This window comes from Octopus bimaculoides, chromosome 2 (assembly GCF_046866305.1).
Source record: "Octopus bimaculoides isolate indiv1 chromosome 2, ASM4686630v1, whole genome shotgun sequence".
NCBI classification, from domain to species: domain Eukaryota; kingdom Metazoa; phylum Mollusca; class Cephalopoda; order Octopoda; family Octopodidae; genus Octopus; species Octopus bimaculoides.
The window spans coordinates 29,602,010-29,621,150 of NC_142929.1; the positions used below are offsets into that span (position 1 = coordinate 29,602,010).

At 37.2% G+C, this 19,141-nt stretch overlaps 1 protein-coding gene across 11 annotated transcripts in view; it reads right to left on the minus strand.

The window, feature by feature from the left end:
- Positions 1-19,141, minus strand: part of LOC106876029 (ras-specific guanine nucleotide-releasing factor 2) — a 577,714-nt gene that overhangs the window by 112,704 nt on the left and 445,869 nt on the right. For all 11 annotated transcript variants that reach the window (XR_016238462.1, XR_016238460.1, XR_016238461.1 and 8 more), the window contains exons 8-9: positions 11,888-11,998; positions 5,326-5,443 (exon numbers count right to left, since the gene is read on the minus strand). Coding sequence is in view for 7 of the 11 variants with exons in the window: in XM_089342317.1 (XP_089198443.1) it covers positions 5,326-5,443; positions 11,888-11,998 (229 nt within the window). In the remaining 4 variants the exon portion in view is untranslated. The remainder of the gene's footprint in view (positions 1-5,325; positions 5,444-11,887; positions 11,999-19,141) is intronic.

The following is a 19,141-nucleotide window of genomic DNA, read 5'->3' on the forward strand; positions in this document are numbered from 1 at the left end:
CATACATACATGCATACATACATACATACATGCATACATACATGCATTCATACATACATACATACATACATACATACATACATACATACATACATACGTACATATACATACATACATATATATACGACGAGCTTCTTTCAGTTTCCCTCTACCAAATCCACTCACAAGGCTTTGGTTGGTCCAAGGCTATAGTAGAAGACACGTGCATAAGGTGCCATGCAGTGGGACTGAACCCTGAACCATGTGGTTGGTAATCAAGCCTCTTACCACGCAGTCACTCCAGCGCCTATATATATATATATATATATATATATATATATATATATATATATATATATATCATATCATTATATATCATCATCATCATCATTTAACGTCCGCTTTCCATGCTAGCATGGGTTGGACGATTTGACTGGGGACCGGCAAACAAGATGGCTACACCAGACTCCAATCTGATTTGGCAGAGTTTCTACAGCTGGATGCCCTTCCTAACGCCAACCACTCCGAGAGTGTAGTGGATGCTTTTTATGTGCCACTGGGTTGAGGGCCAGTCCAATGTTTTGTTCACATGCCACCGGCACAAGTGCCAGTTAGGCGAAGCTGGAAATGATCGTGCTCAAATGGTGCTTTATATATATATATATATATATATATATATATATATATACATGATGGGTTTCTTTCAGTTTCTGTCTACCTAATCCATTCACAAGGCTTTGATCTACCCAGGCCTATAGTAGAAGACACTTGCCCAAGGTGCCACAGAGTGGAACTGAACCTGGTACCATGTGGTTGGGAAGCAGAATTCTTACCACACAGTCACACCTGCACCTACACATATTTTATAATACACAATATATTACGTATACATATATATATATATGTATATACAATATATATGTTTACATACATACATACAGGTGTACGGACATACATGCATACATACGTACAAACATACATACAGGTGTACGTACATACATGCGTACATATGTACATACATGCATACATACAGATATCATGGTACTCTCTGTACTGGATAAGAGAAAGTCATTTGATGCCTTCTCAGAAACAAATGACGTCAATGAAGGCTGTGTCCTTGCGCCTACTCTCTTCAGTGTGAGGTTTCTGCCAACACTAACTGATGTTTTTGTCAACATTGACCCATGCTTTTACATTATGTACTATACTTGTTCCACCAAGGTCGACTTTGCTATTCATCCTTTCGCAGGTGATAAATTAAGTATCAGTTGCGTACTGGAGTTGAGCTAATCGACTGGCCTCCTCCCCCAAAATTTTGGGCCTTGTGCTTAGAGTAGAAAAGATTATGTACTATACTTATGGCAAAATGTACAACACCCACCATCTTAAAACTATCACTACAGTAAGAGACGCAGTTGTCAAGGGCTTGCTTTATAGCAGCGTTTCTCAACCAGGGTTCCCCAAAAGGTTCCTAGGGGTTCCGCGAGAAAGAGTGAGATAAGCTAATGCTAATTTCATGATATATAATTATATATTTCTATATATATATATTTCTCTCTCTCTCTCTCTCTCTCTATATATATATATATATATATATATATATATATACATATATATATATACATATATATATATATATGTAGGAGAATATACAAATAATAACAACAGACGAGGACAGGTGGTGTAAATAACAAAAGGATATATTAGTATGACGCTCGGGAATACGGAAAGTCTTTGACGTTTCGAGCTATGCTCTTCAACAGAAAGAATACGGAGACAAGGAGAAAAACACGGAGAAAAAAAATTGCATAGTGTTCAGTCACCGGTCAATCATAATATATATATATATATATATATATATATATATATATATATATATAATTGTATATGGAGCCTGGTGTTGCCATCCGGTTTCACCAGTCCTCAGTCAAATCGTCCAACCCATGCTAGCATGGAAAGCGGACGTTAAACGATGATGATGATGATGATATATATATTTATATATATTTTCATATATATATATATATCTTTATATGTATATAAATATTTATATAATTATATATATATAAATATATATATAATTATATATATATATATATATATATATATATATAATATATATACATATATATATATATATATCCAAAATTTTAAATTTAAAAGAGAGTTTTGACGCTAATATCCATTATTATTGAAATTTATTCCTATGTCAACATTTCTGTATAAGGCTATTTTTACTGTCAAATTCAAGTCAAACATATAAATTGCCTTACACATCTTCAGGTAAAAAAGGCTAAGAACAAAAGGTAAACACCAAAACATCGTCTCTAAGGACTTATTTGCCCCCCCCCCCATCACCGTAACTTAGCAGTTCGGCCAAAGAGACCGATAGAATAGTTACTAAGCTTAAAAAAAATTAGTCCTGGGTCAGTTTCTTCGACTAAAACCCTTCAAGGCAGTGCTCCAGCTTGGCCACTGTCAAATGACTGAAACAGGTAAGAGAATAAAAGTCAAAGAATGTCTCTGAACCTTAGGTTCATGGCAGTATTTCTCATTAGGATCAGTCGTGGTTTTCTCAGCAGAAGTAGCAAGTTGCATTCATGTTGATACATATTCAAATTCAACAGACTTCCATGATACACACTATTTAATCATCATCATCATCATCATCATCGTCATCATTTAACTCCATTATCCATGCTGGCATGGGTTGGACGGTTTGACTGGGCTGTCACACTGGAAGGCTGCGCCAGGCTCCAGTCTGATTTGCATGGTTTTCTGTAGCTGGATACCCTTCCTAATGCCAACCACTCCGAGAGTGTAATGGGTGCTTTTACATACCATCAGCATGGGTGCCATTTACGTTACACTAGTATCTGCCACGACTGCAATTTTGCTTGGCTTGATGGGTCTTCTTCTCAAGCATGACATAATGCCAAAGGTCTTGGTCATTGCCTCCGTGAGGCCCAACACTTGAAAGGAACTCAGCCACTTTGCTTCCGTGAGGCCCAACACTCAAAAGGAACTCAGCCACTTTGCCTCCAAGAGGCCTAATGCTCGAAAGGAACTCAGCCACACTTTTATATGTTTTCTAGACTCAGTAAAGGACATCTCAAAATAATCATATTTGTATCATGTTTTAGTAAATGCTAATCATTTGTCAAAAAGCAAGTGATGTTCTTAATTTTTGGTTTAACCTTGTAGTATTTAGATCACTTTGTAAAATGTCATGCTTATTTATTAACATCATTTTGAATCAAATATTGAATCATCTTGTAGCTTTGAAATTTTAGTGATATGATTGTTCATTTTTAGAATGACATTGTAAGATAGGTGTGAGAGGTTGGATCTTGTCAGCTTGAATGACATAGGTATAATGTTCTGGGCTGGATATGACCAATTTAAATGCTAAAGAGTTTAAACTTTCATTTGACATAACTATCAGTGTGTTATATAAGTAACATCTTGTGTTAATATGCACCCCAATTTCAGTAGCGCATATTCAGAAAGAAAAAGGTTTTAGTGCATTGAAGCATGTAATAGAGACCTGACTTTGCATATAGAACCCGGGGTGATTTTTTTGTAATGACTTTTGGGGGCAAAAAGTGTTTTATATGCCATCAAATATGATAATTGTTAGATTAGGTGAAGCTCATTATTCAATATTTAGGCAAAAAATATTGTTCCTAAATTCATTGCTTGTAACAATATTACTTCATTTAAACATTTTTTTTTTTATTTGGTAACATTGAGGAAAATGGTATTCACTCCTAACTTACAATAAGACCGAGTCAAATCTTAGTAGAATTTATATAATGGAACATAAAACCTACAAACAGTTCACATCTGCTTGGTTGATGAGTTTAAGTCTTGTAATAAATACATATAAATGAAAATTTGCTTTATCAATCATTATTTTCTTATAGTTCATTTATAAGTCACACAAAGGAAAAGAAATGATACATTTGAAAATACACCAAATAATTATATTCCCTTCATATTTTTACCCTTTGTAGCTTGTAGCATTGTGCTGATGTTGCAGTTTATTTTGGCAAATTTGTGGAAGCTTTTACTGATGGAAACCTTTACTATCCCACAGTTTTATCTCAAGAGTTTGTTTTTATTTTAACTTGAAACTAAACATTTTAGGGTTTTCCATATCTTTTAAAATCTAGGTAGGGTGCAAGGTAAATGTTTGCTTCTCAACCAAATGGCTCTGGGTTCAGTCTCACTGTGTGACACCTTGGGAAGGGGTCTTCTACTATAGCCTCAGGCTGAGTGGATTTTGGTAAACAGAAACTCAAGTAAGCCCATTAAATATTTACAGTAATCCCTCGTCTATCGTAGGTGTTACGTTCCAAGACCCCCTGCAATAGGTGAAAATCTAATCCTTGCTTCCACACTTGAAACTTCTCTAGTTCTGATAGTGACTCAGCAATAAGAGCAATCATCAGCATCGAGGAGCTCCCAGGAACATCGTGTCTTGAATTCCTCTGTTATTGCTAGGAGGACTATGATAAATAGGAGGGGGCTGAGGACTGAACCTTGGTGGAACCCTATCTCTACTCAAAATTCTTCACTGTACTCATTGCCAACCCTCACCTTACTGACAGCGTCTCTGTACATGACTTGCACAGCTCTCACTAACTATTCATCTATCCCTAGTTTCCTCATTGACCACCAGGTAAGGGATCGAGGGACCCTGTCGAAGGCTTTCTCCATGTCAACAAAAGCCAGGTACAGGAGTTTATCTTTGGTTAGGTATTTCTCCTGCAGCTGTCTTACCAGAAATATAACATCAGTGGTGTTTTTCCCAAGCACAAACCCAAACTGCATCTCATCTAGACTGATTTATGATTTACTGACAATATATATATATATATATATATATATATATATATATATATTTATATTAATGACCTGTAGGAACATGGTATTTCGTTATGCAATCATGATATGCTACAAAATATATTGAATGTTTTTTATAAGTCACTGCTGTGTTCTTCTGTGTTAGCAGTGGTATTGCATCACTAGTTAAGGTTGTCTCTAAAAATTTTCTATAGTGCTGAATATATATGTCTGTGTGTGTGTGTGTGTGGTGTATGTGTATGTGTGTATTTGTTCCCTCACCATTACTTGACAACTTGTTTTGGTTTGTTAACATCCCCATAGCTTAGCATTCGTCAAAGCAGACTGACCAAATAAGTACTAGGCTTAAAAAAAAATGATTCCTGGATTTGATTTGTTCAGTTGAACTCTTCAAGGCAGTGCCCCAGTATGGATGCAGTCCAATGACTGAAACAAGTAAAAGGGAGACAAAAGATTAGAGCATAAATTTTCCCTTACCTTGCCGGATAAATGTTTGATTGACGTCTAACAAAATATCACATCCTTCAATTATCATCCGTTCGACAGCTAAATTTTTTCGTATGTTTTCAGTTTCACTTACTTCATCATGCATTATCTGAAAATACAAAAAAAAAAAAAAAAGTAAGAGATACAAATGAAATGGGAAACTTTTTTTAAATGCCAACAAAGCATAGATTTATCAGTCGTTCATTTTCTAAGCACTGCACTCACCAGTTTTAATGCACCGTTACAATAATTACTGTTTAAAGAATTTGTCAAAAAATTTGAAATGTAAGAAACCTCATATTAGGTTTTCATATCTTCTGCAATGACATGAGTAAAAGTCCAGCTAAAATTTATTACATTATTACTAATATTATATCCTCGTTGAGTAGCTTTTTAATTATTATTATTATTATTATTATTATTATTATTATTATTATTATTATTATTATTATTATTATTATTATTATTATTATTATTATTATTATTACTACTACTACTACTACTACTACTACTACTACTACTACTATTACTACTACTGAGTGAGAGAGCAATGCATGTCATCAATGTGACATTGGGGTACTCAAACCAAATATACAAAACCCAATATACCCATTATTACTGGCCGTCTGATAAGGGTACACCAGGCATGTGGATCACAACCATATATAGACAACATGGTGGTCTCATATTGAGATAAACAGTGCATGACCTTGCAAGTGGGGCCCAATTCCGAATTGTTTTCAGGTCAAGTAGCCCATCTTGCTCAAAAGGTCTCTAAATAAGGGTTATTTAAGGATGATGAACGAAACACCCATGTTTCTAGGGGTGAATTATTCAAACTTCAAAGAATCCCTCTCAATACGTGGCTTGGTTACTACCCCACTACTCCTACCCTTAAACAGACATGCACATACTGTTATCCACTAAGGGACATGCTGAACTAGTTAAGGTCAAGCAACCAACAAGCAAATCTGTAGTATTGAGCAGAATAATTGCTGTAGCCCATTTTTTTTACCCCAAGACAAAACATGTATATATTAACACTTCTACTTATTATTACTATTATTATTATGAAGGTGGTGAGCTTTCAGAACTGTTAGCATGCTGAACAAAATGCTTAGTGGCAATTCCTCCATCTTTAGGCTCTGAGTTCAAATTCCACTGAGGTTGACTTTGCCTTTCATCCTTTAGGGGAAGATAAAATAAGTACCAGTCGAGTACTGGAGCCAATGTCATCAACTTACCCCACCCTGCCTGAACTTGTTGACCTTGTGTCAAAATGTGAAATCATTATTATTATTATTATTATTATTATTATTATTATTATTATTATTACTATTATTATTATTATTAAGGTGGCGAGCTGGCAGAAACGTTAGCATGCCGGGCAAAGTGCTTAGCGGTATTTCATCTGTCTTTACATTCTGAGTTCAAATTCCGCTGAAGTCAACTTTGTCTTTCATCCTTTCGGGGTCGATAAATTAAGTACCAGTTGCGTACTGGGATCGATTTAATCGATTAGCCCTCTTCCCCAAAATTTCGGGGCTGGTACCTAGAGTAGAAAAGAATTGTTAGCATGCCAGGCAAACTGCTCAGTGGTATTTCATCCATCTTTATGTTCCGAGTTCAAATTCTGCCAAGTTCAACTTTATCTTTCATCCTTCCAGGACCGATAAATTAAGTACCAGTGAAACATTGGGGTTGATGTAATTGACTAGTCCCCTCCCCTAAAATTTCAAGCCTTGTGTAGAAATGATTATTATTATTATTTATCTAATACTTTATGTTATCAATCCCAAAAGGCTGAAAAGCAAAGCTGAATTTATTAGAATTTGAACTTAGAATGTAAAGAGTTGGAATATATTCAGGGTTCAAATCGTACCAAGCTCAACTTTGGCTTTTTATTCTTCTGGAGGTATAAAATAAATACCAATCAAGTATTGATGTTGGTGTAATTGATTTGCCCCCTCCCCTCGAATTGCTGGCCTTGTGCAAAAATTAGAAAAAAGACATTTTTTAATTATCATTTCAGAAAACTTGATTATCCATTTCACATATTAAATGTATAACAATCATTTGAGGAAACATCATTTAACCTGTAGAATTCTTACGGAGATCACCGATAATCTAATTGAAGCTTATGTGCATGCGGGTGTGTGTGTACTTGTCTTGACATCATGTGATAGTTGTAAGCTAATGTCACCATGATATATAAGCAGTGTCATCTGTTGCCATTTTACTATGGAAACAGGTCTAGTTAAGGGGAGGTAATTTGTTAGTTAGAAATAAATGAGGGTTGGTGACAGGAAAAGCATTGGGTGGGGAAAAATTTACTTCAACAAATTCCACCTGACCCATGCAAGCATGGAAAAGTGGACATTGAATTAATGATAGCGATGATGGTGATGAAGATGATAATGGTGGTGGTGCTGGTGGTGGGTGTCTGTTTGCTTAGTGGTGGTATGAGTGGTGGGGATTTTGCTGTAGGTGATGATGATGTTAAGGATGGTAATGGTGGTGGCACTGGTGGTTGTAGTGATGATGACGATGATGATGAATCTGAGAAAATTTAATTTTTAATAAATTTTCTTATTTTGATGCATAAATTTGTATATCTTGATAGCATTTTACCTTATGTTAAAAATTTTGATTATAATCTTTGAATTTATTCCATGTTAACATGAAACATTTGAGGTTGTGTTTTGATCTTATTTCATAGTTTTAAGATTGCTAGCAGAGTAACACCCGTACACATGTGGTGACAAGAAGACTAATGCAGATGCTAGCGAGTGTCCATACTAAAAAGGAATATATCTTCATTTTATCTCCAACAATTCTTTCCTTAACTCTGACCAAAAAGCTCCTAGTCCTTTCTAGATATTTCTTTTCGTATTTCATACCTTTCTATTTCATAGAAAAACCATATAATCATAACAACAGATACACCTCATTTTACATTGTTCCGAATGAGGTCTTCTTTGACTTGAGGGAGTTTTTTTCTTTTTAACATTTTCATTGTGAAATTAAATTTCATGTTTTTTTTTTTTCTGAAATGACGTTAAATAAGTAGTGTTCATATCCACTTTAACATGGCTGTCTGTTCGAACGAACTTTACTGCGATTTTTTAACCCCAAGGGGACACATCTCCTCTTGCTGGTTAATGATGCACAGCAGTATCTGAGATATTGTGAGCAGGGGAGTGATGTTAAATATCTATCAGAAAATAGAGTTGGTATTTTCTGCATGTCATGTTTCCTCTCTCAACTGGACATATTTCAAATATATAGTTTTAAAGGTGAAATTCCTCAACAAAAGATAGTTTGGTATATAAAATTGGCTTCTGCAGTTAACGGTAATGAAATTTTGAGTAGATGCATATGATTTCCGTATTAAATGGGTTAAGAAATTAGTGGGAAAAAATAAACCTCAAAATAAGCCTTACGTCAGTTTCAGCGAACATAAATACATAATGCTTTTTAGAAATCCACGTAAATGCAAATACTGAAGTGGAAAGTTAAATAAAATGTGAAAAAAATATGTATAGATCATTTAATAAACGAAGTTGCAAGGGAGGTAACTCATATAAAACCAAATGACACGAGAAAGACTTGAGCGTGATAGGAGACGCAGATAAATGATTAAATCTCATTAAATTATCCGTACTTATTTTATCAACATCCAAAGATATAAAAACAATGATGTTAGAAGAATTGGATTTGAAAAGAATAGGAGCTAAATTAAATACTATATTCAATATAATTCGGTGCCGTAATGTCTTAGCTGTTCCTGGATAAATTATTTTGTGACGAACGACATTCTGTTTGATTTTCTTAATCTTATAAACAAATAATTAGGAATCAGATGAAAGATTTGCTTGTAATGCATATTGTATGAATCATCAGGCTTGTTATTGTTATAAATTGGTGGTTTAGTGAGTGCACAAATCTCTGTTGTTAAATACATATAGGTGCAGAAGTGCCTACGTGATAAGAAGTTTGCTTCTCAACCACATGGCTCCAGGTTCAGTATTACTGCTTGTCACCTTGTGCAAGTGTCTTGTATTATAACCCGGGGCCTACCAAAGCCTTTTGAGTGAATTTGGAAGGTGGAAACTGCATGAAAGCAATGATTAGAGTGTTGCACACGTGATCATAAGATTGTGGTTTCGATTCTCAGATCAGGTGGTGTGTTGTATTCTTGAGCAAAACATTTCATTTCATGTTACTCTGCATTCTTTTCAACATCTGACATGTGGCAGACTGCACACCTGTACAGGTAATGTCGATTTAATGGAACGAGGCAGCTACTGTACAGCACAAACATTTGATCACTATAAGCAAAGCATCTGAGCAAGTTGTCCTGTGAGATATTGCAGAGCATCATCATCAGTCCTCTTTTACAGAAGAGTTCACCATTTGTGTGTGTGTGGTATGTATATGTATGTGTACGTGTGTCATTGTGTTTGTTATCTACCACCATTCACAACCAGTATTGCTTTATTTACATCACCATAACTTAATAGTTTGACAAAATAAATATTAAACTTTAAGAAAATAATTAACCCTTAGAATCGATTTGTTCAACTAATCCCTTCGAGGCAGTGCCTTAGAACTGCCACAGTCCAAAGACAGAAATATGAACGCCTTACTTCTCTGTGCATGGATACATTGAAACTCTGATATCTGGCAGCTGACTTGGCAGACACCCATAAAATTATTAACCATCTTACTAACAATAACTCTGAGCACCTTTTCAAATTCCACCTGTCTAACACCCATGGACATGTTTACAAAGTCAGAAAACAGCACAGCTCCCATGACTTTCGGAAACACTTTTTCATGCTAAGAGTTGCTGAAGCATGGAACAAACTGCCGGCATCAGTTGTTAGTTGTTGGAGCACTGCATCCTTCAAAACTTCCGTGCTTCCTGAGATTCACCAACACTACACCTGATCTTCTCCCCTCCATACACACGCAAGCGTGTGTCTGACTCATACACTGTTCACTTTCCAGACATTTGTACAATACTGCATATGCTTGATATGCACTTTTGACAAGTTGTAGTGCACCTGAGCACTGTATACAATAATTTCATTATTATACATAAAAGATAAAAGCTATGGATTCTATTAATAGTTAATAGCAAACAAGGAACAATTTGATAGATCTTTGACATCTATGATCTTCCCCTTATCTAATCTGAATGGTGATCATTTCTTGAATATGCAATTTTCTAGAACTGATGTATTTATGTAGAAGAAGGGCAAACTAAACAATATTTGTTAGCAGTTTGGTCCCTATGTTTTGGTCCTCAGCTTAACATTCAAGTTCTATCACCATTGACATAATCTATAATATTTTTCAAACTGATTGAGTAATATACACCAATAATAAACCAAGAATAAAACCAAGGTATTTCTTAATTTATAGTTTTTATTCTTGAATTGCACATGTTTAGCAAGTGATTTGCATTGAGATTGTATTTATTGTGACTAAATCAATGGTGATGTTGAGGAACTACTGTAGCCATTAAAAAAAAAAACAAAAAAAACATGCATAAACTGTGAGATTTATTTTCACGTTATTGAAATTTTATAATAATAACATACTCAGACATACACTAACTTGATGACTAGCATTCTACTTTATGATCTTGTGTACTCAATAATATATGGACCAAGACCCCAATAGGTTTAGTTGGTTTGTTAGGCTGAAGTAGCCAAAATTTCTTTGTAAGATAAACTTCTGTAGCTTACAAGAATAAATAGTCAAAAATGTTGTTATACAGGGTGTCCACAAAGTCTGGGTACATGGAGTAAATAAAATCATAGCATAAACAATTAAATATAAGACTTCTTTTTCTGGGGTATGTTGAAAGAGAAAGTTTACTCAATAAAGATTACAGATTTATTTATTAACATTATAATTAAATAAAATTGTTTTGTTTTAAAAGTATGTGCTAATCCCTGTGTACCCAGACTTTGTGGACACCCTGTAGTTATTATTGTTGTTATTTAACTGCAGGTTATCTCCAAGTGAGCAAACTTATAGCCAAAAGTATTCTATTGTAGATATAACCAGTTTGTCTTTCTGCTGAAAAAAGTATTTATTTAATTATATTATCCATGTAATCATCTTTTTTCAAGATAGTACAGTGTTCATCATCATCATCGTTTAACGTCCGCTTTCCATGCTAGCATGGGTTGGACGATTTGACTGAGGACTGGTGAAACCGGATGGCAACACCAGGCTCCAGTCTGATTTGGCAGAGTTTCTACAGCTGGATGCCCTTCCTAACGCCAACCACTCAGAGAGTGTAGTTATTTGAAGAAAATTTTGGCTGTTATTTTCTGCAACGTAAATGGTCACATTGAGGAAATCTCATTAGCTCATTGAGGTACTTTCACTGCTTTGGATAAAATAACCACTTGGCTGGGAAGGGGATGAGTGTAAGTGAACTTTCTTGAGGGTACCTAAAAGCTAGGTGATGGTGATTTGGTTGACTGTTTTAAAGAATGTGTGTTATAGTAAATTAAATAAAATGTTAACTCACGCGTGATAACTCTTCCAGTTTACTTTGGGCATACTCTAGCTTCTCTCTCTCCACATGGTCATGAGGAGTGTGTGCCAAAAGTTCGTGAAGAGTAATTATATACCTAGGGATCTGAAATAAAAACCAAAGAATACTGAATTTAGAAATGAAAATCAAAGAATATCGAATTTAGAAATTAAAATCAAAACATGCTAAAATAAAACTTAAGTGAATAAAATAGAATAAAATAATACAATTTAAAAAATTAAAGTACAGCACCTTACACATCAGTCCTAACAAATACTTCAGTTTCATTATACATTTCTGCATCAACTGTTATGTCTACCTTAGAATAGCTACCAACATTTCTTTTATCCTTTAACTTTAACTTGTTTGTCATTAGGTTGCGTCCATGATGGGGCATTACCTTAAAGGGTCTTTTTAGTTGAATAGAAGCCTTTTTTTTCAAAAAGTCTGGTACTTGTTCTATGGTATTCTTTTGCTGAACTGCTAAACTACAGGTAAGTGAACTAACCAACACTAATTGCCAAGCAATATTATGGGGCTGGCAGACACAGTCACAAATTCATGCATACATACATTCACACAGACACAGACATACATACACATATTTATGATGGGCTTCCACACAGTTTTCTTCTTCCAAATCTACTCACAAGGCATTAATTGGCTTGGGAACCTAGTAAAGACACTTGCCCAAGGTGTCAATCTGTGAGACTAACTTTCTTATTATAGCCATGCATAAGATAAAAACATGTTGTGTGGAGACCACTATGTCAAAGAATAGACCCAACACTTTAGATATTGCCAGTAGTTCTTTAAGCAATAAGTATAAACATCTATGTGATTATATGTCTAAACATTTGGAACATTGTTTCAAGAACTATAAGGAAGATAACTCAAGACAGAACACTGGTAATAATTCACAATGTGCTGTAAATTCATTGCAGATAATTAAATCTCGGTAAATATATTGGTAAATACATCACCTGGTACCAAACTAATTTCATCATGAACTGATTCATCATCAGTAAATTCATTTTTATGCCAAACACATTGTTACTAAATTCATCCTCATACTTTTAATTAATAAACACATTCCTAAGCATTATTTTAAGTTTTTATTCATTGAGTAAATTGTCAGTTTCTAGAAATCTTGAAAAAGGAACAGTTAAGAATCAAGATCTGTACAAGATCATAATTGAACAATGTATGGCTGCTAGAGAAATCTTTCATTATAAACAGAGTTATAAAAATGGTGTAGTGAGAATTCAAGGTATTGCTTGTGAGTGCCAAAATCATGAAAGACTGGATTATTTGGCAGTTTGTAATTTTAGCACGTTTCTTCTTTCTTCCAATTTTAAATAAAGTAATCAGCTAAATAAATTGTTGTATGATTCTATTTTCAATAATGTTTAACAATTTATGTACTTTGCCAATTAAAATAATGGTTTCAAATTTTGGCACAGGGCCAGCAATTTCAAGGGAGAGGTTAAATCAACTACATTGACCCCAATGCTTAACTGGTATTTATTTTATCGACTCTAAAAGGATGAATGACAAAGTCAACCTCAGCAGAATTTGAACTCAGAACATAAAGACAGATAAAATGCTGCTAAGCATTTTGCCTGACAAGCTAACGATTCTGTCAGCACATTGCCTTTTTGTCATTTATAATAATGTTGAAGAATTTAGTGACAATTAATTTGCAATTATAATGAATTTATTAATATCATATCTTGTAATGAAATTAACAAGAGGATGAGTTTATCTGTTGATGATAATGTACAAATTTTACAACTGTAAACTTTCAACTTTTCCTATAGTTCCCTCTTATATGGTGCTAAAATGGTCTCATAAGTCATTCTGCAATAGTTGGCTCTTCAAATGCTCACCAGGTTACAGTGTATCAAACTTTATTGAAAACATTTTCAAACTGAATAAATGTAAGATAGTTATTTGCACTTGGTTAAATATTTCTTTTAGTTTCTTAATGAAAATTTCACTCTGATGTTTTCTATCACATCCATTTCTGTTTCATACTATGTGTACATCTTTTCTTCACTGCTTTCTAAATAGGACACATTCTCTTAAACATCATACTGCCCTGTTTAGTCCTTCGAGCATCTTTACTGGATTAGACCACAAGTAGCTAACTACGCTTCAGATTCATTGTCAAGCACAAACAAGTACAGATTCGATCTTTCTGGGACTGAGTTGCAAGATGGCAATATACATACATACATATATATATATATATATATATATATATATATATATATATATATATATATATATATATCACCCCCTCCACCGGAAGTTCATTCCTCTGCCATCCCACCCCCTCCACCGGAAGTTCATTTCTCTGTCATCCCGCCCCCTCCACCGGAAGTTCATTCCTCTGTCATCCCACCCCCTCCACCGGAAGTTCATTCCTCTGTCATCCCACCCCCTCCACCGGAAGTTCATTCCTCTGTCATCCCGCCCCCTCCACCGGAAGTTCATCCCTTTGTCATCCTGTCAACCTCGGCTGTCTCCCGGAACCCATCTAGTGGCCTTGGCCATCCTCTCCCCTACCTTTGGGTAGCGCATTAAGGTTGAGAAATGTTTGCAGGTTGTAGGTAATGTTTTGCTTATGAATTCTTCCAATTGCAAGTTTTCTTTTCAGGTACACGACACTGCTTTTCCCCTTCCCAGGCTACAGGCCCACACCCCCAACACCCATACTGTTAGGATTGGCACTCTCAACGTCGGCACGCTGAAAGGTAGATCTGGTGAAATTGTTGAGATGCTTGAACGGAGATGCGTAGATATGTGCTGCATCCAGGAAGTAAGATGGAGAGGAGGTTCTGCAAGGTTCCTCACAGGCAAAGAACACAGGTACAAGATTTTCTGGGCAGGGAACACTGACGGGGTCGGGGGCGTAGGAATACTTCTAGCGGAGAAATGGGTGGATAAGGTAATCGAGGTCGTTAGAGTAAGTGACAGAGTACTTAAGATCAGACTAGTGCTTCATCATAGATTAGCTACTGTCATCTCAGCCTATGCACCTCAACCTGGGCTACCAGATGGTCTGAAAGACCAATTCTATGACACCCTCTTGCAAACTACCTCGTCGACGAGTGACAGGGACCTTCTCTTTGTGGCTGGAGACTTCAACGGTCATGTCGGACGTCGTGCTGGGGGCTTCCATGGCATACATGGAGGCTATGGCTTCGGTTCCCGCAACGAGGAGGGAACCAGACTGCTGGAGTTCTGTGATGCAACCAATCTTATGGTCTGCAATACCAACTTCAGGAAACCTGCCAGTCACCTAGTCACCTACCGCTCCGGCAGACACTCTAGCCAAATCGACTACATCCTCGCCAGAAATAGGGAAAGAGGGCGGCTTATAAATGCCAAAACCTACCCTGGCGAAGAATGTACCCCACAACATAGATTAGTAGTTAGCGACTTTGGGATCAAGGCAAAATGGGTGCCCAGAATTAGACAGGCTTGGAGAAGAAGGGTGTGGAAGCTTAAAGACCCTGCAAACGGACAGAGACTTAGAGACAAGTTACTTGAAGCATTTAACGAAATAGAAGGGGATATAGCATCATACAACGTGGAAGACAATTGGAGATTTCTGCGGGACAACCTGTTGAAAGCCACCGACCAGATTTGTGGGTGGTGTAAGGTCCCCTCCCAACCCAGAGTAACGTGGTGGTGGAACAAGGAGGTAGACAGGGCTATTAGACAAAAGAAACAAGCTTGGAAGGACTGGAAGAACGGTGGTAGCAGGGAATTGTACCAATGTGCCAGAAGGGAGGCTAGGCGACAGGTTTATTTAGCCAGAGGGGAAGCAGATAAGGAAAGATTTGCCAATGTTCTGCGCCGTGAGGACCAAAGACTCGAGGTATTTCGGGTTGCAAGACAGTGTAGGAGAGAGAATAGTGATGTTGTAGGAGAGAAATGTGTTCGCATGGATGATGGTACGCTTGCATTAAATGAGGATGCAAAGAAAGAGGTCTGGAGATGCCACTACGATAGATTGCTTAATAAAGAGAATGAATGGGAGAAAGAGAGCCTGCCTTATGTCGACCCAATAGAGGGACCAGCTATCCGAGTTGATAGTACCAGGGTAGATAAAGCAATTAAGAGTATGAAGACCGGGAAAGCCCCCAGCCCATCAGGAATCACTGCAGAGATGCTCAAAATATCTGGCAGTGTTGGCTATAGCCTAGTCACCCGTATTACGAACCAGGTGATACACGAAGGAGTCATACCCTATGACTGGTGTAGCAGCATCATAGTCAACTGCTACAAAGGTAAAGGGGACGCTTTAGATACAAATAATTACAGAGGCATCAAGCTGTTAGATCAGGTTATGAAAGTTACAGAGAGGGTCATAGCCCAACTAATTAGGGAGCGAATCAATTTAGATGAGATGCAGTTTGGGTTCGTGCCAGGTAAAAGCACTACTGATGCCTTATTTCTAGTGAGACAGTTGCAAGAGAAATACCTAGCCAAGGATAAACCTCTGTACCTGGCTTTCGTTGACATGGAGAAAGCCTTTGACAGGGTCCCCCGATCCCTTATCTGGTGGTCAATGAGGAAACTTGGGATAGAAGAATGGCTAGTGAGAGCTGTGCGAGCCATGTACAGAGATGCGGCCAGTAAGGTGAGGGTTGGAAATGAGTACAGCAATGAATTCCGGGTAGAGGTAGGGGTCCACCAAGGTTCCGTCCTCAGCCCCCTATTATTTACCATAGTCCTCCAGGCAATCACAGAGGAGTTCAAGACAGGTTGCCCCTGGGAGCTCCTCTATGCTGATGACCTTGCCCTAATTGCGGAGTCACTATCAGAACTAGAGGAGAAGTTTCAGGTGTGGAAGCAAGGTCTAGAATTGAAGGGCCTTAGAGTCAACCTAGCTAAAACCAAAATCCTAATAAGTAGGAAGGTAGATAAAACACAAACCCCTTCAGGTAGATGGCCCTGCTCAGTATGTAGAAAAGGAGTAGGTAGTAACTCTATAAGTTGTACCCGGTGCAAGCTATGGACACATAAGAGGTGCAGCAACATCAAAGGCAGGTTAACTAGCAAGTTAGTTTTTGCTTGTGGCAGATGTTCAGGTACAATAAAGACTGCAAACAAACAGGAAACAACTTCTATCTCATTCCAGGGTGAAAAACTAGAGGTAGTCGATAGCTTCCGCTATCTGGGCGACCAAGTTAGTAGTGGGGGTGGGTGCGCTGAAAGTGTAGCTGCTAGTATAAGAATAGCCTGGGCAAAGTTTAGAGAGCTCTTACCCCTGCTGGCGACAAAGGGACTCTCACTCAGAGTAAAAGGCAGACTGTATGACGCATGCGTACGAACAACCATGCTACATGGCAGTGAAACATGGGCTGTAACTGCTGAGGACATACGTAAGCTCGCAAGGAATGAAGCCAGTATGCTCCGTTGGATGTGTAATGTCAATGTGAATACCCGTCAGAGTGTAAGTATCTTGAGAGAAAAGCTGAACATTAGAAGCATCAGTTGTGGCGTGCAAGAGAGACGATTGCGCTGGTATGGACATGTGGTGAGAATGGAGGAGGATAGCTGCGTGAAAAAGTGCCACACCCTAACAGTTGAGGGAACCCGTGGAAGAGGTAGGCCCAGGAAGACCTGGGCTGAGGTGGTGAGGCAAGACCTTCGTACATTGGGCCTCACCGAGGCAATGACTACGGACCGAGACCTTTGGAAATGGGCTGTGCGTGAGAAGACCCGGCAAGCCAAGTAAGATCGTTGCCAGTGCCCCTGGACTGGTTCTTGTGCGGGTGGCACATGAGATGCACCATTTTGAGCGTGGCCGTTGCCAGTACCGCCTGACTGGCTCCTGTAGGATTTTCGAGCGAGATCGTTGCCAGTGCCCCTGGACTGGCTTGTGCGGGTGGCACATAAAAGACACCATTTCGAGCGTGGCCGTTTTCGTGCGGGTGACACGTAAAAGCACCCACTACACTCTCTGAGTGGTTGGCGTTAGGAAGGGCATCCAGCTGTAGAAACTCTGCCAAATCAGACTGGAGCCTGGTGTTGCCATCCGGTTTCACCAGTCCTCAGTCAAATCGTCCAACCCATGCTAGCATGGAAAGCGGACGTTAAACGATGATGATATATATGTAAATATATATATACACACACACATATATATATATATATACACACATATATATATATATATATACATACATACATACATACATACATACATACATACATATACATATATATATATATATATAGCATTATTAAAATGCTGCTATATTTCATGTTGAGAAGAATTTAGGTCTTAATAGACACAAGATGTGATCTATTTCTAGCGCATTAATTGTCCATGTTAGTGGTCGACGTTATTATTTTTAAATGTACCTTAATCCCCTGAGATTGCAGATAATATTTCTGAATCTTTTTGATTCTTTAGATGTGCTGGCCTCCTGATAATTAATCGATATTAATTAATATATGACTAATTACCAGATTTTATAATAATATTTTACCCATTGCCCATGTTCTCATACTGAATATATAAGACGCAGTAAATATTTTCTGCGGATATATTACTGGAATTAGCGCGCCAAAACGAAGACTTTTGAATTTTACAATTACGCTGTAATTAGCAGAACCATATGCACGCGCACCCATGGCGGTGGGCAACTCTGTATACGATTCTGAAGATTACGGTTAAATTACAAATCAGGCTGATGAGGAATAGACAAATGGTAAGAATTTGTTAAATCCGAAACTAGTTCCTGTTTAATAATGCTTTTTTAGGTGATTTTAAATGTCTTGCCCGCTCACGTTTTTGGTATGCTGCTATATTTCATGTTGAGAAGAATTTAGGTCTTAATAGACACAAGATGTGATCTATTTCTAGCGCATTAGTTGTCCACGTTAGTGGTCGACATTATTTTTTTAAAATGTACCTTAATCCCCTGAGATTGCAGATAATATTTCTGAATCTTTTTGATTCTTTAGATGTGCTGGCCTCCTGATAATTAATCGATATTAATTAATATATGACTAATTACCAGATTTTATAATTATATATATATATATATATATATATATATATATATATATATCATCATCATCATCATCGTTTAACGTCCGCTTTCCATGCTAGCATGGGTTGGACGATTTGACTGAGGACTGGTGAAACTAGATGGCTACACTAGGCTCCAATCTGATTTAGCAGAGTTTCTACAGCTGGATGCCTTTCCTAACGCCAACCAC